Source organism: Ciconia boyciana, chromosome 7 (genome assembly GCF_034638445.1).
Source record: "Ciconia boyciana chromosome 7, ASM3463844v1, whole genome shotgun sequence".
NCBI classification, from domain to species: Eukaryota; Metazoa; Chordata; class Aves; order Ciconiiformes; family Ciconiidae; genus Ciconia; species Ciconia boyciana.
In genome coordinates, this window is record NC_132940.1 from 19,232,148 (window position 1) to 19,255,300 (window position 23,153).

At 41.1% G+C, this 23,153-nt stretch overlaps 1 protein-coding gene across 2 annotated transcripts in view; it reads right to left on the minus strand.

The window, feature by feature from the left end:
• The window catches only part of TGFBR3 (transforming growth factor beta receptor 3), a 124,896-nt gene that overhangs the window by 46,128 nt on the left and 55,615 nt on the right, over nucleotides 1-23,153 (minus strand). For both annotated transcript variants that reach the window (XM_072868123.1, XM_072868122.1), the window contains exon 4: nucleotides 6,300-6,437. In XM_072868123.1, coding sequence (XP_072724224.1) covers nucleotides 6,300-6,437 — 138 coding nt within the window. The remainder of the gene's footprint in view (nucleotides 1-6,299; nucleotides 6,438-23,153) is intronic.

Below are 23,153 nucleotides of genomic sequence, written 5' to 3' on the forward strand. Positions count from 1 at the left end.
TTCTATAGAAATGTAAACGTCCTTTTAAATTCCTCTTCACACTGTTATGCAACACTGAAAATCTACTGCTTTTACTTTGAAAGGTCACTATTTATACCAAATTTATCACTAGTCATGCATTTCCTATCCTTTCTCACTCTTCTCCTAGCAGAGCACTCTGTTCACATCTGGGTCTGTTTAACCAATGATTGGAAATTTAGCCTCCTGATTTCCCGTTAAATACTAGGCACAGGAAAACAAATAGCACTTGTTTTTCAGTGAGTTTTGTCAGTCATCCAAAATCTAGTGCAAACCATAGAACAGCCTGTGGTTTGGTGGCAGAGACCCAAAATATGTGAACCATATTTTCATGAAGTGAAAGGAATAAACCAGCTATTGGCTGAAGTAATAAGAACATGGCTTTTTTTCTTCTTAGAAATACAGAAATGACTAATAATTAAACTCTTCATTCTATTGCTTATTCTTTAAAGCTTTTTTTTTCTTTTCAAATCTCAAGCCAAGAGCATGTGATCTGGTTTTGTATTTATCATTACTGCTGTTGCTTCCTCCATTTTACCAACTTAACACACACATTCAGTCCTATTAAAGGGGTTCTTGTGAGTAAGGTTATTTGCTTGCATAAGTGCTTTCTCATCCATAACTCTTACTCATTCAATCACCTGAATAACTCACTCAGAGAAAGAGCTGAAGCATCACATCCTAAATCAAATATTATATATAATCTCATGTGCAGATATTGAAGGGGTTTTTGGATCTATTCTAACAGTGATTTCTGCCAGGAAATCACAAAGGATCGGGTCCCTTCTTTCATTGGTTTAATTCTCACTACTTTCACTTGCCCAGTAAAGACATTCCTAGGCTATAAAAGCAATTGAGAAAGCTACCAAATCTAAAGAAAAAAAATCACTTGCTAAGTAGCACCTATAAAACCCTCTTTCTGGGTAGTTTCATAAAACTCCTGTTTTTCTGCCAAGACATGTTTGCAATAAACTGCTTTTAGGGAAGGAGAGAAATAATGACTTGATGGAAAGGGAGGAAATTATTTTGTTATATGAAAACTTAAAAGTGGGGTGGTGGGAGAGGTCTGGTAAGGTTTTTCTGCAAGACTGACCTGCAACAAGATCACAGGTAAAAGCATTTTCTACAGGTGTTGCCTAGTTTATGTAAAATTACAATCTGTCATAATCTAACCAGCCTAATCACCAGTAAAGATGTCCTTCAACTTCCTCTCCCACTCCCCCTTTAGGATACAATTTTGGCATTTGAGTTAAAAAAATATTTAGCACAGATGCTAAATATTCCCCTTGCTGAACTGAGCAGACCTTCCCACCTATGCATTGCTCTCTGAGTGGTGAGGGGGCTGATGGTCCAGCCCAGGAACACTTGAACAGAAAATGCCCATTCCCAAACTGTTGTATTTTTGTGACATGTAAAAATATCCAATCAGACTAATATGACTAGATACACCAGTAATCAAAGTGGTGATTTTCAATTACCTAGGTCAGGCAGAGTTCATGCACTAACCCGTTTCAGGTATTTTCAGACTGAAATGCCATGAATCTAGGTATATTTATTTTTAACACAATGAGAATAAACTCAAGACTTACTTTACTAAAATCACAATAATTTTCCCAGCACCACCTACTTAACCCATCAAGATATACATAACTCATGCAGAGTCTGAAAATAACCCTGTCTATGCCAAATGTATTGTTAACACCACACTGGTAGTCACCATATATTCACTTTTCTCTAACACACACAGAAATTTATATCAGGTTTTTATCAAGATGCCAACATTTTTTTCTTAAAGGCTATTCACTAGTCTTCTCTCTGGTTTATAGATGGGAAAAGATGCCTCAAGAAGCAAAAAGACAACACAATAAGGCAACAGCCCAGTAAAGAACAACTCCCTTGAGCACCTGTGCCCCGTCTCAGATGGCTTCCTCCAAAGTACTGTTGCTCTGTAAGCATCACTGTGCTTCCATTCGCTGCCACAGGTTTGGAAAATAGTCTTCAAAACATGACATTAAAAAAAGCCTGATGTTAACAGAACACCACCTTTAGTTTGCTTAGGGCATGCTACTTAATTTTAATGATAATTTATTCCAGTGTGAGGTTTAGCCACCAGTAGACATTTTGTGAAAGTGAAACGGTGAGCTGCCTGCCTCCATGAAGATAAAGCGTGTGACAAGTCACTGTGCTGAGTAAAGCTATGTGCATCACATGATAAAAATAAGTGCAAAACCACACGTATACACCAAATTTACATTTTTATACTTAAAAATGTTTATCAAGAAGGTACTTTGTGCTTCCCTCTATACTACAACCATACACCCAAAGGCTGGATTTTCTCCCCTATTCATTTTAAACTTCTGCCTAATGGAGGACCAGGCCCAAGGCAAGAATCCAAGCTTGAACTATATGATAAGAACTTAAACTCCAGCCCAACTCAGTAGGACTGTATTTTCCTGGTCTTTTGAATATGTGTTGACACAAGCTTTAAATCTTTTAATCCTTTCCTTTAAATAAAGCAATTTGGGGGGGCTTAGCTTTAGTGGAAACTCAAACAATGAATTCACAGAGCGAAGGTAGCAGACCATCTTCCTAATGAGGACACTGAGAACACACAGCCCTGACTCTACCCTCTGCTCCAACATAAACATCATTTAAGCTCAGTGTGCCTTGGTTTCTCCCCTGTACAACGGTACTAGCAGCACTTTACAGATTCATTATTTAATTCATTATCTGCTCATATCCTGGAGTTATCTTCTTTGTTAGAAATAACCTTGGATCTTCTAATACAATTAATTTGTAATTTTTATTTATTTATTTATTCAAACACACTTTCCTGTAACAGTTAAAGAACTTCATTATGATGCTTTACAGGGAAAAAGTAATAGCTAGTAATAAAAAGAAATAAACAGCTAGGACTTCACTAATGGTTACATGATCCTTTAACTACAAACTTTGACCCAGCTCTAGGGGTGTTGTCTTTATCAGCAGTAAGTCCCAGAAGTTGCCATTTAAACTTCTTTACACTACTTACCTTTCTAACTAGGGATCAATCAATGAAACAGTGCAATTCATATTTTACATACAGTATATTAATAAAATAGTGACTGAATGTATTGTACAAAAAGTCAGAAGAAAAAGCTGGAAAGTCAATGATTATCCTGCCCGAGGCTTCCATAGAGACAGACACAATAGTTATGACACTCCTATGGTATGCGTGACACAGATTTCTGTTTTGAGCATAGAATTCATGGACATTAAAAAAGGTTTTTTAAATTTGAAATCTTTTATGATTCAAAATACTCTGTTTTCTGGCTTGGCTATACATTTAAGGAGAATGAATAAGACAGAGCTGCAGAAGTACACGGATAAACCAAGTATTTTCAAACAAGGGCCAAGGAAGCGAACTCTGCGCTCAGCTCCCTTGGAGCTGCGATTTACACTCCTAGGCTCAATTCTCTACCACCTACCGAAGGCTCTGGCAAGGAGGCAGGGAGCCTCTCCACTACTAGAGTAGAAGCAGTATGTCCATCTACCCCGTGACTCACCTGAAACAAGAACTCTTGATTCTGCCAAGGGACAGGCTCCTCTAGGCCAGAGGCAGTCCCAGGGATTGCAACCTGGCATGGCCCAACGCAGGCAAACAGCTCTGCTGCAAAACTAGAGCCCGTTGATTTCTTTTCGGCATATTGCACTCGCCCACAGGTCCTGCTAGGACTTACTCAGGATTTCCCACGTTTTCTGTGCTGCGCGATTCTGCGCTCTTTTTTCAGAAAGCTTTTGCGAAAACAATGCATTTGTCCTTGTGAGCAGAGTGGAACTGTGGAAAAGCAATGGATGATCACCACAGTTTAAGCTGTTCAGCCTGTAACCTCATGGCCTATCAGCCCAAGCCACACTAGCTACTGAGAAACTGGTACATGAAAAGCGGGAAGGCTGATGAGCCCCTGATAAGAGACTGAAGTTAGCTTATGTTTGCAGCAAAAATACTGCCTTAGAGAGAGAACACAGAGAATGAAGTTCTGGAGTGAAAGAGACTGCAGGGACTAAACCGGAAGAGGCAACGGTGGATCAGTACCCTGGTGTTTTCTGCTCTGCAATCTCATTCTTCAAGCTCTTTACAGAAAAGAAAAATAGAAACCTTAACATGGTGGAAGATTACATAAATTATATGGCACTTGAAGAGATCCAAAATTGTTATGGAGAGCTATTCAGATGCTTAAACATGATTAGGGATGGGTCAACATTGAGAGCTAGTTCACTCCTTGCAATGGGAAGGCGAGCTCTCGCATCTGCACAGCTTATGGGGAGCAGTGCTATCCCAGCACCACAGGCACGTGCTGGGACGATGGCGCGAGGCACCACAACTTTCAGCCCTTACTGTGACCAGCAGAGCCTAGTGGCCCTCTTCCTGGTGGACCAGGAAGAGTCCACCCCTTCCTGCAGCATCAGTGGCCAGGTTTACCGTGGCACTTCCTGAGGTCAGACAACTTCTTGTTTGGCACAAATCATGAGTGCTGCTGCTGCTCACATTTTCAAGCCTGTTTTTGTAACCAGGAGAGCTTGAAACTGTTTTCTGAAGAAAATACTTAGCTAATCATACAGTTTTGGCAGCTGAGGCCTTAGGCACATTCCTGTTGTTCCTATGCCTTGATGCAGCCGGCCAAAGCCAAACCAAGCAAGCCCAGAATGATCACAGTCTGAACACCGGCGCAGTCCGCTGAGCGGAAACGGATGGCTCTCAGCAGAGCACCTCTTCGCTCCCAGAGGCAAGGCAAGGGGAGAGGGAAAAGCCTGGAGGAGGAGGAGGAAGAGAAGGGAAGAGATAGCTGAACACAAACTTGCTGATATGGAATGGGAGTGATGATGTAGTAACTGTAGGAGGAGATCAAAACTAAACTGAAAGCAGGTCCAAGACTCGGTTAACTGATGAAAGGTGCTGTTTCTTTTGGCCAGGAGAGGAGTGAGGAACTTCATCATATTGTTGTTCATTATCTTGTTCCTCAGCCATTTTCTGAGCAGACCTGAACTGTACTGGTTGCAGTAAGGACATATACCGGGAATGGTCAACAAGAAGATAACAGTTAAGAGTCTCTAACACGGTAATGAGAAAACATGAGATTGTGAATACCTTAGAATACAAACAAGCCCATGTTCTTTGCACCAGTCAGTAACACATTGCACTGGAAACAGGATGGAGTCCCTCAAAGTTCAAAACATCAAGGGCACTCCTACTCTTGTACCCTGATGACAGGAAAAAGAAAAACCACCCTAGAAAACTTTTGGTGTCCAGCAAGTGATGGGAATCATGGTGCACTTAATGGTGTCACCACCATATCGGGTCGACTGAGAGAGCAGTGTCCCTTCCCAGTGCGCCAATGCTGCAGCACTGTTCATCTTCCCCTCCTGCTGAGGCACAGTGACACCATTAAGTTCCCATCTGGTACTGCAGAAGCTGTCCTGCCCTACCACTGTCAGCTGTGCTGGAGGAGCAAAATTAAACCCTATAAGGATACAGCTAAAAATAATCAAGTTTAGTTCTGCCATTAGAGTTGAATATAGTAAAAGCTGCAACTTTAATAAAGACGACTCATGATTAGACATGATGTCACGCATTAAAAATTTAATCCAAACAACTTGTCTGTTTCACTACAAATAGCAAACTTGAATGTCCTGGCAAACTGTAAGGACATGATTTACAAATACTAGGTAATATTTGGATCCTACATTATAAGCAGTGCTCCAGTCTTTCTGAGAAATAAAAATTACTTCATTCTGGGCTTAGCTCAGTCATTTCAATAGACCAAGCTTCATTAGAGACATAAACCGTAATTGTACATATTGAGCTCAATACATACAAATTTTTGTTTTGATCACAGACCACACAACTAGCGTCCACCCACAGTATTTCCCATTGCTTTGAGGTTTTTTTGCATTGTGGTACTATTAAACTTCTAATCAAGACTGGCAATCTGTTATACCCTCACAGCTTTTTGAACTGGAATGACTGCTAGTGTTAGTAACTACACGATATGCAGATTCTGAAAAAGCAATTTTGGTTTCTTTTCCTTGAATTCACATAACCAGTAATTGGGTACTTTTTCCAAACTGCTTTGCCCTGCCACCTAACTGTTCCCCAGAGCCCTACACTGAAACTTGACCTCCTGTTAACTTGGTTTTTTTAATGTATGTTTAAAAACTTTCCAAATGAATGCCGTTAACTCTATGTCTTGTGCGACAAGTAGCTATGATATAGAGCAGGCCAGAGGACTGTGTATACTTACAAAGAAAGCTCTTTGGATTCCAGGTGCCAGTCTTTCTGTTTTTAGCTTCCAGACCAGAGGCAAAGGAGAGTTGAGAAGAAACACCAGAGGCTTCTGGTGAATATGCACTGATGAAATTGGATTCAAATGTAACGTGACCTACAGAGAAACACAGAAATACATGAATACTTCCTTATAAGTTTCAAAACAAAAGTGGAATTTGAAACAATGAATCAAAGGTCATTTTTATATATATTATGGCTTCCAGCTTTCAGACCTCTTGACCCAAGATTATAGACTAATCTACTTCCAAAAAAAATCAGTCAACAGAGCACAGATAATATAAAGAATGAAATAGTTAACGTTTGTGCTCTATGCTTGCAAAGCACTGCTAAAGTGTTTAAGAAAGCCTTGGCAAACACTGATGAAAAATAGCTTATGCAAAAGGTCAAACCACTAAGCTGAGAGTTGGAGAACAAGGAGATAAAAAGAATTGCAAAGCAAACCCCGATTTCTGGTTTCTAGATGGTAACCTACAAAGCTGGCTTAGAGTACAAACCTCATCTGCTGATGCTATTAGGGCATAAATCTAACCTGCAAAACAAATACAACTAAACAAACAAAAACCAGAAGGAACAAACCAGAAACACAAGTGAGCACTACACCAGTTTATGGAAGGAATTCCAACAGAAATTTTAACACACACTAGGGAAAGAAAATGCCTCTCTTCAGGGACTAAAAGGATACATGGGGAAAATGATCCCAGGAAAGTGGACATCACCAAAGTGAGGCAACCTGTTAGAGGCGATATTTAAGCAACCGGTTTGCGGTCGCTGGAAGCCGCTCCTGCCCAGCAACTCATATCCCAGTGCTGCCCTTCTAGAAAGGGACCGATTGGGGGCAAAACTCTAACCAAACGCATGACAGAGAACGGCCCGTCAGTTTCTAGCATATAACAACTTGTAATCGAAATCACAGTGGTTTTGCAGTATCTAAATAAGCTTTTTAAGCAGTCAGCATTTGGCTTGATAGTTCATCCTGCTTTACAGGAAAAAAGCTTTAGTGTGCAATCAAAAGATGATATATCACACAGACTAAGCAGGCAAGCTGACGTCTCAAAACAGTGGGTGGCAGGTGAGTTCCCTGGCAGAGAATCACAGCTCTTTCTAGAAAAGGGGTAGAGGGAGCAAACATGAACACAGCCACTAATTTGAGTGGTGGCACACAGAAATGAGCATACGGGTAATTCAGAATGAATTTTGTCTCCTGCTAGAGAATTTGAAAGGCAATCTGAGACACGGAAGCCACTACATACGGTTTATTGCATTATTCTTATATAGTGGTAAGCATCAGTCAGTTTACCATTAAAGTAAATGCAGATTCATCTGGCAAACTAACTAGATGAAAGCTAGAGACCAAACTGAATATTAGGTACCCATTACTGTCGAAACGCTTTCCAAAAGAAAAAGTTAGCTTGATTTTTTTTTTTTTTTCTTTTTTTCCCCACTCAAAGTGAAAAGTTCACCATCACTGCAAAGTGAAAGTCAGACCCAGGTCTCAGGTCTGACCGGCACCTGGAGGACAGCAGAGACACCTTTTTCTGCTACTTAAGAGATCAGGAAAAGCTGGCAAACAACCGGCTGTGTTACTTACCACGCCAATCAGTAAGCAGAGGATTACATGTAGAATTTACTAGATTCTTAAAACCCACTGAATGAACATGTCTCCAGTCCCCACAGTGAAAAGATGTCAAACCCCATAAGCACACCTCTGGGGGCACTGAGGACATCCGTATCTTCATCTTTGTTATGCTCGATCAAAACTTGATGGAAAACCGATATTAAAAGAATAATTCCGTAGTTGTACTAAAACCAAACTGCTTTAAAGAACAAGCACCTCTTCTCTTCAGCAGCCGGGGCAGTGCTAGCTCTGCCTGCAGGAAGGCTGGCCCAAAGGCAGCAGGAGGCCCAGTTGTATTTATGCATTTCCAAAAGAAAACATTAAGTACCACAGATGACCACGTCTTCCAGGGACCGCATTTCTCTCCATTTTCTGCCTCAAAGGAATAAAATACCTCCTTTTAGGAAACTGCAGGGTGTTAGCGCTCTGAATGCTAACAGGATGACAGAGACTTCAAATGCTAAACAGTCATGATCTTAGCTATAAAAACTGCTTTACAGTATCAGGCTATAGAGCCAAAATAATTGTTAGCTGAAAATAAGAGAGAAGATAAAATTATTTGTTTTAAAAGGCTCCCACTTTGTTGTTCTGTCTAGAAATGGAGAGGCAAAAGTGGAAAGAAAAAGGTGTTTAGAACTGCTATTAAATTCATGGCTATTAAAAAGCTTTCAGTAATTCTTGTGGTTTTTCAGCTGTAATCACAGCTAATTAGTAATAAGCTGTTTAAACTATTAAATATAATTAGCTTGTTCTGGGGTTAAGTTTTCTTACAAAGCAATAAAAATACTGTAATCTAAATTTACCAAAGTAGCCCGGTTGTATCTTTCGCAGTCCTGATCTGGCAAGTATTAGTTCAAATTTTATTCTGATATTTTTTCAGCTCCAAATGGCATAAAGTGCATTCAATTTTAAACTGTCTAAACTTCAAAGTGTCAAAGAGAAAAATCTACTACACTAAATGGAGTAAATATTAAACATGTCCACTCTTATCATATGCATCCATAGCCACATTTTCACACCCAATGATAACTGGTTTCTTCTGATCACGAAGGAAATAAAGACTAATGTAAATATTGATTAAATGAGCTATAATATAGGTTTATGTACTTAAATAACCAAGAATAGAAAAACAGCAACAATCCTCTCATACTGGCCCACAGGGGCACTCAGCTTGGGTTTGCACCCTGGTTGTGTTTCTATTAGAATGTCAAGTCAATGCAAAGAAGAGGTTCCTATTAGTAATTTAAAAAACTTTTGCTATTTAAACCCTCTCTATTTATTAAAACCAGAAAGTATACAAGAAATACAACACACACTGAAAACTTCATCTCAGAAATAGCTAGGCCAAGTCCTTTGGGTAATATGGAAATGGAGAAGTATCACTATTTCAACTGATCTCAGACAAGTTTATTCAAAGCCAACATCTATCAGACAAGACAGATGTTTTAGACTTCATGAAGATTTCTGCCTGTTGGTTTGGTCGCATGAGAGAGCATACAGAGCAATCATACTAGCTTAGTGACAAAATCAGAGACTCTTTGTAACTGAATCTACTATCAGATTTTTGTAGTGGCTATTCCTTTAGGCTTTGGAAATTAAATATGTATGTAATATACACACATACGATTATTTCCATACATGTATGGAAATAATCAAAGTTTGAGCCGTATTCAGAAGTGGTGATATATCTATCCATGCCTTTGGCTGGAATTGCAGGATAAGTTATATCACATAATGGAACTTTCCTACATTTGTGCCTGAAAAGTGCAGACTGATCCTTAAGAAAAGCTACAGGACTTTAACACAAAATCAATTCATTTTTCATAACTAAATTAAGTGTTCCTGTGAAAATTTTCAGAATAAAAGTAATTTTGCAATACCGCACTCCTCAGTTTGCTCATGAGTAAGACAGCAACAAAACACGTAATGTGGAATTCATATTCCTAGTCTTAAACTTGAGAAAGAATATAGTTAACATGAGTATGCTTCTGCAGCAGCCTCTGTCACTATATTCCTTGGCATATATATTCCGTCACTATACTTCTTGGCATAACAGAGTCCTCAGCACCAGCTTGGTTTTCTGAGGTTTTTTAAAACACAAAGCAAAACAAAGCAAATAAAAAAACCCCCAAACAACCCACAGAGCTGCTCAACAACTCCTCAGGACCATCTTGGTCATCATATTTTTCATAATTCATTTTTGCTTCAGAGCTAGCTCTGCTGAGGAGCAGCTGGTAGCCTAGCCTGAATGTGACCGTTCTCACTGAGAAGTCTTACAAAATTAACAGTCTCCTCATAGTGTGACTCATCCCCCCCCTAATATTTATGATTGCCCTCATCATTGTCTGTGCTTGATGATACACAACAGTGGTATCTCTGATGGGAGACTTTTTCCTGGTCCTTGGAAAGATTTTCAAGCAAACTGCTGGGGAGTTACTAGCATTCAAGAGCTTTTTGCCAACAACCTAGCTGCCAAGCATATGGATTTTACGTTGCGTAACAGCAGTCGGTGGGCTACCACAGTATTTTCAGCCCGAGGTAGGCATGGTCAAAACACCTCACCAGCAAGGGTAGAGGTGTTTCTGTGTGGAAGGCAGCGGTTTGAACTGTGACGTCCAGGTAAGAGCCTGGACTTTGACTACGCAGCAGAGGTACCCAAATGCCTCTTCCACTCCTGCTTTAGAGATTGAAAGGCTTAACAGGACTCTAAGGTGTTACGAGCTTATGACATTGAGATAAGCGCAACTTCCAAGCTTCAGCACCTTCAGCATGACGCCGTCAGGCTCTCTCGCCCTGCCTTGTTAAGCCTTCTGCTGTCGTATCCATGCTCCCACCTTCTTGCCCCTCTGCTCACTTCTGGCACGGCTGCCTCCATCCACAGCACTGCAATGGGAGATCCTCATCCCTACTCTCTACAGCAAGATCTCTCACCAAAAAGAAATTTCTGCTAGAGTGGCCCCACTGTGGCTCTAGTTAAACCATATATTGGCTGAATCCTAAGTGGTGCTCCCCTTCCCTCAGCCACCTTTCTGTCTCATCCTAGCTTGTGAGCTCTTCAAGGCACATCATTTCTCAAATGTCTAGACAGTTCATCGCACCTTCTAAACACTCCACAAATTAATAGAAAGGTACTGGATCACTTCAAACCACCAACAGCATGTTTCAAATTAATAGCAGAAGAGCTAACTAGAAAATTTCCCTTTCTTTTTGTATTTTCACTGGCAGAATCCATATTATTAAATATTTATATGAAGCGTTGCCCAGAAACCCCATGGTCAGAAACCAGTCCTACACGTGTTCTGCACTGTACAGCTAGATAGGAAGACATAGTGTGAAATTCTGAATTCATTGAACTCTGTGGCAAAATTCATTATTTTTCTGAAACTCCCATATAAGCTTTTTTAGATACCTCATTTTAAAAAAAAAAAGAGATCCTCTCCATCTATTCTTATAGGTTCAAACAAGCTTATAAAATACATACATTTTGTACTTCTCAGCAACATACTACTTCAGTCAAAGTCATCCACATCTCGGACAGCTCTATGAGCATTTTGGTCAAACAATACCAAAAGAAAATTAAACCAAAATCCTTAAATGGACTGAAGCACTTTTAGGTCACCGAGTCCATTTAACAAGCAGCTGCTATTGCTCTGCCCATGTTATTTTTAAACATATTAAGGGACAGCACATTAACCAAGCAGACAGCAGTGCAAGAAAGTAAGTCAATGTGGTCCAACACATCCCTCACTCCCACTGAAGGGCTCATTTGATCCCTGAGCTGTTGTGTAGCCAGCATTTTCATTGTGCAATCAATAGTTAGGCCAGACCTTCCGGACATGCGTCTCAACCATGGTCCTCTCGGCAAGGCTCAGCTTCAGCAGCTGTTTGTCAGAGCAATCTCCTCTTCCAGACTTGCGTCTGCCCTTTGCGGCCTCCTTTGGCACACAATCCTCCAAATAATACGTGAATAACTTGTGAGGAATACGAAAACTTGGTCATAGATGAAAATTAAAGATTAAAGCTATTCTAAAAATCTTACAACAAAATCTACAAATTCATTTTTAAAAAGCATACCAACAACAAAGCATATAACTGCGACTAGGACATGAACCACAGAGAAGTTCTGTCATTTTTGCTAGAACGCATTTTTCAATATATAAAAACTGTAAAAAAGTAAAATAAAATAAAGACTTTGAAAAGATACCACATTTCACAGGTGCCATGTCTATCACTCTTATGCTGGCATTACTTAGCCAGCTATATTTGCCTGAATTCATGCTGGTCACTATTGTCTGCAGAGTCTGCAAAGAGTTCCTTTAAGGTCTCTAGCAGCAGCAAGGTTACGGCAGCTGCAGAGGCTTCTCTGTCCCTGGAGATCACAGTTTCATGGAAGGCTAAGTATCACCACAGAAACCAACTACAAAAACAGTCTATGGGCTCCTGCCCCGTTACTCTGGTAAAGCAATTTGTACTACGTGAAAGGCAAGGGCACAAATGCTGAAAACTGATCAAAGTAATACACTGCTGTTAAAGTACCATTTTGTTTTGCTGACTTCAAGGCATCAAATCACAGAGTCTGTGTTTTGTTCTAAAAAGATGAAAGTCAAGCGCCAAGGATTTGTAAGGCTGAATTAACTATTCCAGTGTAAAGGCCTCTAGATAAATTCATAGCACATTTTCCAAAACAGCCATTACGAATTTGAGCTAATAAACCAGGACAAAATACACTGTGTTGTATTGAATTACACTGCCCAGGCTAGGACAGCTGTTCTCTAAAAGAGAAGAGAAAAATGAATTTTAACTCTCAGATCATATAAACACATTTTCTGACTTACAAGTGATGCACTAAAGATGGATTTATGACATCTTAACTCATAACTCAGCTGCAAAGAATAAGTTAATTAGTACAAAGCAGGCAAAATTTAGAACACAAATTTGAAAATTTATACCTATCACTGCCCTCTATAAGTGTTTTCATTCTTTTTGTCAATATAATATTTATAGGACATAAATTGTTCTGGTATTGCAATAGTCAAAGAAACTAAAATTAAGAAACTTACCTTTACAGTTCATTAGTGTATATTATCCAATATAAGAGGTTTAGAATTTCTACTGAATTTCACTTTAAAAATATAATGTCACTACATTGGCTATAAAAGAATTCAGTCAAGGATTAACACATGAATCCACCTCAAGTGGTCAGATCTAGTACTGCACCACTTTTCAAAAGTATTTATCAATTGCTAATTGCTTTGGGAAGGATCTCCAGGCCATTTTTTTTCTTTTTAAGATGAAAGTAAAGAAAAAGTGTATTCTTTAGGCAGGGACTGCGAATTCAAAATGGAACACTTTTTTTTTTCCTCGTATCTTTGCTATGCTCATCGAATATTGTGTTACAGATTTGATACCAAGCCAGCTATAGTAGATTGCAATGTCCAGCTTTCAGGAGCCAACAGTTTCCAAGAGAGAGTTTGCTGATTTTTCCAAGAAACGCAAAATATGTTCGCATGGTGTTACTGCTTGAAGGTAATTTTACTCCAAGGGTTACATATTTGCACTCTTAAATCAAATGATTGTATAAGCAAGTTCCTATAAGCACATGAGAACCCGCCGCTTCCCTTCTGGGAAGGTTCTCCAACGCAGACTCTTATTCGTACAGGGCGAGCACCTATTTTTTTGAAAACTCACCCCAGCGATGAGACAGAAGATCTTCAGAACAGCATCAGAGAAATAAATATCTCCAGGAAAACTGCAATGCCATTAAAAACAAGCACTCATACCCACACTCAGCTACTTTTTCTCCTGCAGAACTTGAAGCTATGCCACCCTTGCCGCCCTTGCCAGCGACACGCCGTGCTTTCTTCTCTCTGCCAAGCCAGTGCCAAAGGATGCTGCTGGGGCAGGGCCCTGCCCTTGCGGCAGAGAGCAGGGGGGCTGCGATGCATGAGGCACACGTGGGGAGGGAAAGCCCTTTTCTTTCTTTCACTCAGTCCTCAGGGAACAGGTCTGAGTGCCTGGTAGCTGTGGTAGCATTCACCAGGTGTGTGGAGGACTGAAGTTTATTTCCAAGGCTCAGGTAACACACTAATTCTAAAATCAACCTTTTGCTTATTTTACCCTAAATATATGGTTGCAAATGGATTGGCATTGCCTGGACCTTCTCACCAACACTCTACAGAGAGAATCAGGTGAACTAAACAGTTATAGCTCAACTGTAAAAATCATGGGAAAGATTCACCCCTGGCATAATTCCACTGAAGCTACTGGCATTAAGCCAGAGACTGATGTGCTCCCATACGTTACCTTATAAAAAAAGAATACTATTTCACAATCTGCTGACCCTTATGGACTACCACCCAGACTGGAAAACTGGGCTCCATCGAGAAGAAGGCAAGAGAACAGAAAGGTTGATAAAGACTAACCAACTACGATCTATGGCCCATTGCACGCTCTTCATTAAGAAGTACTGTCAGAAACCTTTGACTGAAAGGTGTTTGAAATCTCCCTTTTTTTTTTTTCTATTTGTCCTGCAACAGGGGCTAAAGGTCAGGGTGCGCTGCGCTAGACACAGACAGTTCCCTCCCCAAAGAGCTTGCAAATCAAGACATTCAAGTCCTGCACCACATACGCGTGCCAACATGCACTAACAAACTATTCTGAAATATGCATGATGTTCCCAGAAGGCCACTTCAACATGGAGACGCATAATTAATGATTCAGAGGAGAAATGGCAGCCTCAATGCATGTGTTCAAGGGGAGAACTAAGCACAGCTCCCTTCACCCTCAGTGAGGATGGAGCATCACCCCTGCATTTGGCACCTGTTACGCTCAGGGCAAAACAATGTACTCTAGTGGACATACTGCCTTTAATGAAGATCTAAGGTTTTCAGAAAGAGCAGGAAAACTAACCTGTCCATCCACTGACAGAGTAGTTGTATCTGACAGCCTGATGAAAGAGAGTCCATTAGACCAAAAGCCTAAGAGCTTGCAGCATATTCAAATATTATCTGTAGTTCTCCCTCCAGTCTAAGTCCTTTCTAGCCCTAAATATTAAATGGCCAAGCTGAGGATCTGTGTAACAGGATGGAATTACAGCATGTTTAGATCTCCTCATATGGATTTGTAATTCAGCTGCTCTAGACAACAGACTAAAAAAGCAAATTACAAGTAAAATTTAGCACTATAACATTATCAAATACACCATGTGTAAGATGAGTACAGTATAGTACAGTGGCATGCTGTATGGCACTCAACACACTGCTCAGTACCTGGCAGCACTGTCATTTGTATCTGGTTCATAACTGATGTTTTACTGCATCAGTGATACTTTCTGCTCAAAAGTGTAAGAGTAGGCAACCATGCTGGTAAGTTTTTACTGGAAATGCAGTGACTGAAGTGCCCGTTCAGAAAGCACCACAGCTCACACAGCGTCAGAAAGTTCTGACACAAGGAGACGTTACAAAATAGTGCTTCTAACTTCATGAAAATGTTGGACCATTTCTGCCCACAGCTCAGTCATATAATTTATCTTCAGACGAAAATGCAGCCAGTTAATTTCTAGTGTTCCGAAGTTGTTATTTTAAGCTGGAGCTGCCAAATGCGATCACATTATGCTAATCATTTATGCAAATACCTAGGTAATCAAAAAATTAGGACCAAAGCTATTCCTGATACAAATAACTTGGCAAATGTGCAGGACAGTTATTGAAGTCCTATTTGCACTACAAAGTGGTATTACTTTCACAGTGCGAGAATAATAAAAGTGAAAAAAATTGAGGCTTTATATAAGGAGAGCTATTTCAGAACACAAAGGGTAATAACTGTATTAGCATAAGTCATACTTACACCAATAGAGCTACTTCTGTGACCATGATCTTAAAAGTATAACCCAAAGAGTTTACTGATAAATTTTACACAGAAGTCATACTTGCATGTAAACTGCGTACTTTTAGCTTCATTTACCTGAATAATACAAGATCCAGCTTTCCCTGTGCATATATACTTCAATCCAGTTTTTATGTCTTCAGTGTTAGCTCATGCATTATATAGTTTGGAGAACCAGAGTTCTCCTGAAAAATAAGATTTTTCAAAAACTTCTGGCTGCAACAAAGACAGACAGTCTCTGCACAAGCATCTCTGCTCAGCTCTGCCAACCAAATCTAATCTTCACATGCTATCCCCACTTTGGGCACCTGCAGAGCAAGGGCTGCCCACAGCGACCAGCCCTGCGAGGCTCCACGGTTCGTGCAATTGAAAGCCTGCGCCCAGCAGTGCAAGGCTGGGACCACTTCACCCATTCCTCCTGTGACCCGAACTAGACACTCAGGCTCCCAAAGATTAAGTGAAACCATTTGTGCCATCTGCACTTCCACAAAGCAGTCAGGCTTCCCAGCACTTGAGATCTAAAAACACGATGTTTCGCTCAGCTTTGCATAAATCAGTAGATGTCAATACTGTTCACATGCTGTATAATGAATCCTAAGGGGAAAGTCCTCCTTTTATACATTTTGTGGGAAAATTTCTTGTTGGCTTTAGATCTGTTTAAGGGCACAGGATCCCTTCCTGTAAGCCGCAAGTACAGCATCATCTCCCCTACTGTTGTTAAGTGGCCTATTCACAAAACTGTATCACATCAGACTAAGTTTTACTTTAACAATTAAGGTAGAAGACTCATGTGAAAAGGAAACATTTTCACAGACAATATTCTATTCTGCACTTACTTGTACATCTATTGCAGATCTAAGCTTCTCTTTGGTGAATCAGCTGGGCTGCAAAGTAAGTTTAATTTTATACTCCTCTTCTCTTCTCCCATCCCTAAACTATTACCAGATAGTTGTGTAATATAGTGCCCAATGCCATGAAAAAACAAAGGCGGGGGGAGGGGGGGGGGAATCACTACTATATTGGAGGATATATGAGTACATACTAAAAAGCAGCTCCTGTCCCAAAGAAAATGCTTCTTAAACTGACAGATAAAAGACAGATGACAAACTTCTGCCAGGACCATTTTCCTTAGATGCATTTGGGGCATTCTGAGCAAATCTATACAGGCTTTTCCAGGTAAACACAAGTTTCTGCTGCCTGTATTTTCAGCAAGTTAGACAGGCGCTAGCCACCCAACCAGAAATTACATAGCTGCATTAATGTACCACTACAGCATTGATACACCTTGCCTCTCAACAGGTCTCATTAGTCACAGCTCAGTACGATACTAACTGTGGGTTCAGAGATCAGTGTTAGCACTATCTCATCTCTACCAGGCTCTGACGGTAGACACAGCAAGTTCACAGTTCATCTCAACTGCAAAACACCATGCAGATGTAACATAGCACACGGTGTCATAAGAACATCATGGCAAAACTGGAATCTGAATACAGAATTTCCAAATCTCAGGGTAAATCCTGAACAGATGAATACCCTACTTTCCACTGTTTCAAAAGCTGCAGGTGGGGAAGGGGAAAAGGCTGAGACAATGAGGCTTCACAAAGCAAGAAAAGATTACAAACAAACATGAAATACACGATGGAAAGACTGCAGGACAAAGGGTTATGCCATTTGAAAGCCCCCACATATAAAACAATTTGCTCCTCAGAGGTTTTGCAGCCAGACCACACAGATCCAGATGACTGGAAAAAAGAAACATCATTCTACAGGTGTCTTTTAGAGAGGCGCAGTCACATTGGGAAGTGTAAAATGTGGAGTTCACATTTTTATTGGACATGTAAAACTAAATTCTTGCTTTCCAAGCCAGGGTAAAGAACAGCGTGTGTGCATGAGTCATAAAAAACTGAAAACCTAAGCAGCAGCACCAGATTTAGGAAACAGCTTTGTTTACTTTATTGTCAGTAACACACCAGCCCAAGTAAGAGTTGGTGCAAGTGTGTGTCTGTAATACATATGCTCACAAATGGTATTAGAAATTAAATACAAAGGAAACTGCTTTCAGAAGATTAAAAGGAACTGTAACCAATACGTTGTCTCTCTACTCACCTGGGGCAGGTCTTCATTCTTCCCAAATTTTTTGTATTTTCAAACTTGAAAAATAATCGGAACTTTTACTCTCTGTACAAAAACCCCAGTATTTTGGGAATATTTCAAAGAATGAATTTATGATACTGACTACATGGAAAAAACCCAAAACCACCAAACCCCTAAGGAATCAAATTTTCTATTTAATCAGGCCTACCCATATAAGTAAGACTACTCACATCTGTATACACTTGCAGAATCAAAGCCATGAAAACTGACAAAATCCTCCAGAAGACATTACTGAGGTTGTCATGCGAGTATCTTCTTGCACAATGATGCCATTCCATGCACTTCTTATCTGCATTGTCTTGCTGATTCTTGCTTGAAAACAGATTTACTGAAGAAAATACTGGCTTGCTTTCCAGCTAACAGTGTAAGAATGGACTGCTGCTCCTTGCATGCAATATTTTTCCTTGTAGCTTCAGGTGCCTTTTCAGTGTCCAATTTACCTCATTGCAAGTATCACCTGAAACCAAATTAGTGGGGGAATGAAGGCATGCTCCAATGGTCTCTTCTGAAGAGATATCTACAAAGCAAGTGCCGCTTGTGCTTCTCTGCAAAACTAGTGTCATACAGAGTCACATTTTCCAACAGGCCTCAAAACTTCACTTACGTATTTGCATGCCCTAGCAGATCATGTCCACGCAGAAGAAATGAAGACTCTGCTTCCTTGGGTGATGACAGAAGAGTGAGCCAGACTTCAACCAGTCTTCAGGGTTAGAGAATGCCAGTTATCTCCAGAAAGGTGACAGATTTTAATACTTTTCCCTTCCTGATGAGATTCCGTCATCACCAAATATTACCCCTCATCTAGAGACACTAACTACTGCCACCACCATGTTTATCGCATATGGCATAAGATCCAATCATAACAAAAATATTTCTGTATTATAAGTTGCCATGGCAATTGTTAAAGAGACACTATCAGCTATAAATTACCTATAATTCCTTCAAACTTTTTCAAGCAATTTAAGTTTCAGATGTTTGTACCTCACGGTGGTGCTATTTTTGCATCTTCTCCTTTAAATTACAAGTTTTACTACTGTAGAACTACTCTGTTTATATTTCACAGGGAAAATAAGAGACTCTTCTAGAGAAACACAAACTTGAGTACATGATAAGTGTTATCAAAAGCATGATCTGCATAAAAAACCCCTCATTTAAAACATTTGCTCCTCTTCTCATATCTTACCACTGCAAGGTTTTACTTTTTCAGCTGATACAGGAGCACGGCTGTCAGGCACAGCAAGCTCCACACAATTTATGTTGGAAATCTTCCCTGATGCTGGGAGGTTGGAAGAGAACAACTTCATTAATTCCAGCTTTTGGTTCAGACACTCCAGAGAACAACATAAACAGGACCACTCATGACAAGTGTTGCTCCAACATCTCACACACACACACACGAGCCCAAAGCTAGACTGGAACCTACCCACTGAGTTTGTGATATAAACGGACTCCTGCAAGTGTCATCACTTTCTTAATTATCTTTTCCTGGGGAAAGTAACTATAGACAAAGCAGTAATTTATAAATACTCCAAGGCATGTCAGATAGAAGCTTTGAGGAGGGAACTGGAGACCAAGAATGTGAATCACAGTTTATGATCAAAATCAAAACACATACATCTGCCTGAAAGAACGTGTGAGCGCATGTGCACAGTGTGCTTACACACACGTGACAGACAGAGAGGGAGGAAGAAGAGTCCGTCTAGTAAAGACAGCAGCAGCCGCCTCATTTCTCTCTACAATCCTGCAACAGCACATCAGTATCTGCGGGCACTCGCAGCAGAGGAAAACAAGAGACTTCAATTTTCAGCTTCCAACAGGTCATTTTAAATAGCAGTCAGCAAAACCGAAAAATTTGAGCCATCAGAAAAGTCATTCTGACATTTTTCCTTTTGAACCCTTTCGCCTTCTGTGGTGGGCCTTGGCACGGCTTCAGACACTGTGCCACGTGGCTCTCAAACTGAGAGCAGGTCTCACCTTCTGCGCACAGCGAACAGTCCCGTTTCTAAAAACGGAAAATACCGAGGGTTTGCACAGCACTTTCCAAGTCATGAGAAGCCACTGCTGCCTCTTTAACAGTAGACATGCATCAAGCCACGCTCCTGCCGGACAGCGGGCTCTGCACAAGCAGGCTCCTCTGGCTGACACATGACTTCCTCTGGCAGTTCTAGTGGGCAGAACTTGAAACGATTGCCAAATCCAATGACCAGCAAATCCTGAGCTGGCTGAAAACAACCCACAAAGACTGCAGTCCAGAGCAAACAAGATGAAAAAGCCACATTAAAAAAGGCTGGATTTTATGCAAGCGCAGATGCTTCAAAGTGCTAACGAAGACAAGAGGGGGAAGAGGGTTGTGAGGGCTCGTTAAGAAATGGAGGCTAGGGTGGCTGTTGGTTTGTTTGTCTTTTAAAGACATGGCAATGCAGTGTCCATCAATCAAGGCAATTAAGACATCAGTGTCATTTTAGTGTATTAGCTGCATTGGAGTTGCAGCTTTCAGTAGACATGGCATCATCTGAGAAAGACACTGAACGATTACAATTTCTGTGAAGCACACTGTCAGTATCTGTAAGGCTTTATAAGGTCTATGGTGTGCTTCACTTCTGATTCAGTCCAGGGGTCCGGCAGCCTGGACAGGGCTATTGGGCAGGGCTGTGGGGAAGGGAGAAACAGCGGCCTGTAAAACCAAGCTGGTGAGCCAGTGGAGCTACCACAGGCTGCGGGCAAGCTTTGGAAAATACCCAGGATCAAGAGATGCATGTGATGAGGGACTACTGCTTTCCAAGCAACAAATACAGGGTGTTCCTGGAGTACGTCTGCCACAGCATCGCTCACAACTCGACTCTGAGACCTCACTGGCACGGAGCACTGATGGAAGCAGTAATTCATCTGGGCTTCCCGTCCTCGATCTTCTGATGTGGGCCCTTTCCCTTGCTCTTACAAGTGGCATGCAAAACACCGTGAAAGAAGATTGTGATAAAAAGCAGCAGTCAACCTTAAGCCTCACAGAGAGGTTTGCAGGTGGCCAAACTCATTTTCCACTGCCACTCTGCAGGTCCTGGTTGGACTGATAACGTCTCTGCATGACTTTGTGAGCCACAAATCATCAAGGAACAAGCAGTAACAGGGTGAAAGTGATCTTGTTGATCTTGATGGGCTCAGCGTAACAGGAGAGCTGGCCTGCATGTATGAGGTTGAAGCTGAACAAGAGTTGTGGGAAACTTGAGTATTACGCACCCACCCAGATCTAGAGATGGTATCTTAAAATGTCCATAGTGGCCGACAAAAATGTGCAGTACAAAAGTAAATACCACTTCTTGGTAACGTAGGACCAGGAAAGATCTACAGCCCCGCCGAAAGCCTGACAGCTGGGGAAGCCCGTGTGACCAAAGTGGAGCGTGTGTGTCACACCAAAACTGCAAAGTCAAACACCTTCCCAAACGACAAAAGTTGTTTCCCAAACTACTCTGGTCTGTCAGCTGCCGATACTGACCTGGCTGGCTGTGGGACCGAGGGCGTCAGATCCCAAGTGACAAAGACAATCTTTCCTGAAAGACACCCTCTCACTGGCTTACTCATGAAGCTGGATGAGCTCAGCCCAGACTTTCACCAAATCTCTCCCACATTGTAGTCTTCAGGGTTTACCTTCTCACATCTGGAACAAGATCCTTTGCCACCAAGTTACTGCTCCTCTCATCTGAAGTCTCAGCTCAGACTCCTCCACCTCCAGAAAGATTAAGCATCTCCACTACTTCCATCTCCTCTTCTTCATCCCCAGAGAGACTGGGCAGCAACATAGCCACCTGCACCACTCAAGCCATCTCACTATAGGTAGTTCATGCCACCGCTGGTTCGAAAACCCTGCATATGCTTGCATTGCCACTTGTAAGTCTGCTGCCATAGTTAGATATCCATTACTGCTGCCAAGCAAAGGTTCAGAAAGTGGAGAGGCAAAACCAGCAAAATACCTGTGCAGTGTTGAGAACTGGTCTGTACCTTGGGAGAGGCACAGACAGGGTGCTTTGTTTTATCTTTGAAAGCTTCTTCTAGAGCAGCAACTGTTTTTCTTCAGAACAAAGGACTTTGGCCTACCAGAAGTACCAGACATACCCACGTGCAGCAGCATAGGCTTCCCACTGTACCACAGTAAACGAGCAGAGGGCAGACGCAATGCAGCCTGGCAAACCAAGCAACATGTCCTTTATTTCCCAGCCCAAATTCTGCACCACATATTCTGGTCAGCTCACCAGAAACATCAAATTCATACAGCCAAGTGATCCCGCAGTGCACAGATCCAATATAGTGAAGACCGCAGTCTTACTCCGAAGTTTAATCTCACCGAAGTAACAAACTCTTTATTCTTGAGCCTTTTATTTTAGTATGAGTTTAGGACTGCATAGGATAATAATCCAACTATTTTAACTTGGATTATTAAGCTCATATTGCAGGGTGCTTCAAAAATTCAAACTATCCTGTCTTGTCAGCTTTAGAGCAGCTGGCCAAGCTGACACTGAGAGCTCAGCACTAAAAACCACAGTGGAAAAAGAAGCTGACCTCATTTTCACTATATCTGAGATCCTGAAGTCTCAGAAAACAACCTAAGTGGACATTTGATGGGTACTAAATGGAAACGTATTTTAACAAATGCACTTTTAGAGGAAGAAATAAACAAAAGGGCATCTAACAAACGACTAGTTAACAAAAACCTCATTAACTCCAGTCGTCAAACAAGAAACCTTGAATTCCCTTCTTGCCTGCTGGTGGCACAAGACCTCCATGCCCCCTCTGACCATGGCTCTGAACCACACCCAGAAAGTGGCCGCTTTATCAGAGCTGAATCTCAAGGCTGTCCCCAGATCTCTGGATGCCTGAGCATGAAACAAAACATTTTTCTCTGACATAGCCTTGGGTAAGGCTGTTGTGGTGTTAAACTTCCGAAAACAGTTAAAATGAGCACACTGGGAAATACAGTAAATATGTAGAAAAACAGGCAAAATGAACCAGGTTCTCATCATCCTCATTGTCCAAATCTTCCTAGTCCTAAAATACAAAACCATTGTGACACAGAAGAATTATCTTGAATTCAGGATGCACTGCAAAGATCAGGATGTAGAAATACATTACCACGTGACTGTTTCAGAGCCTTTTCCTGTCCCATTT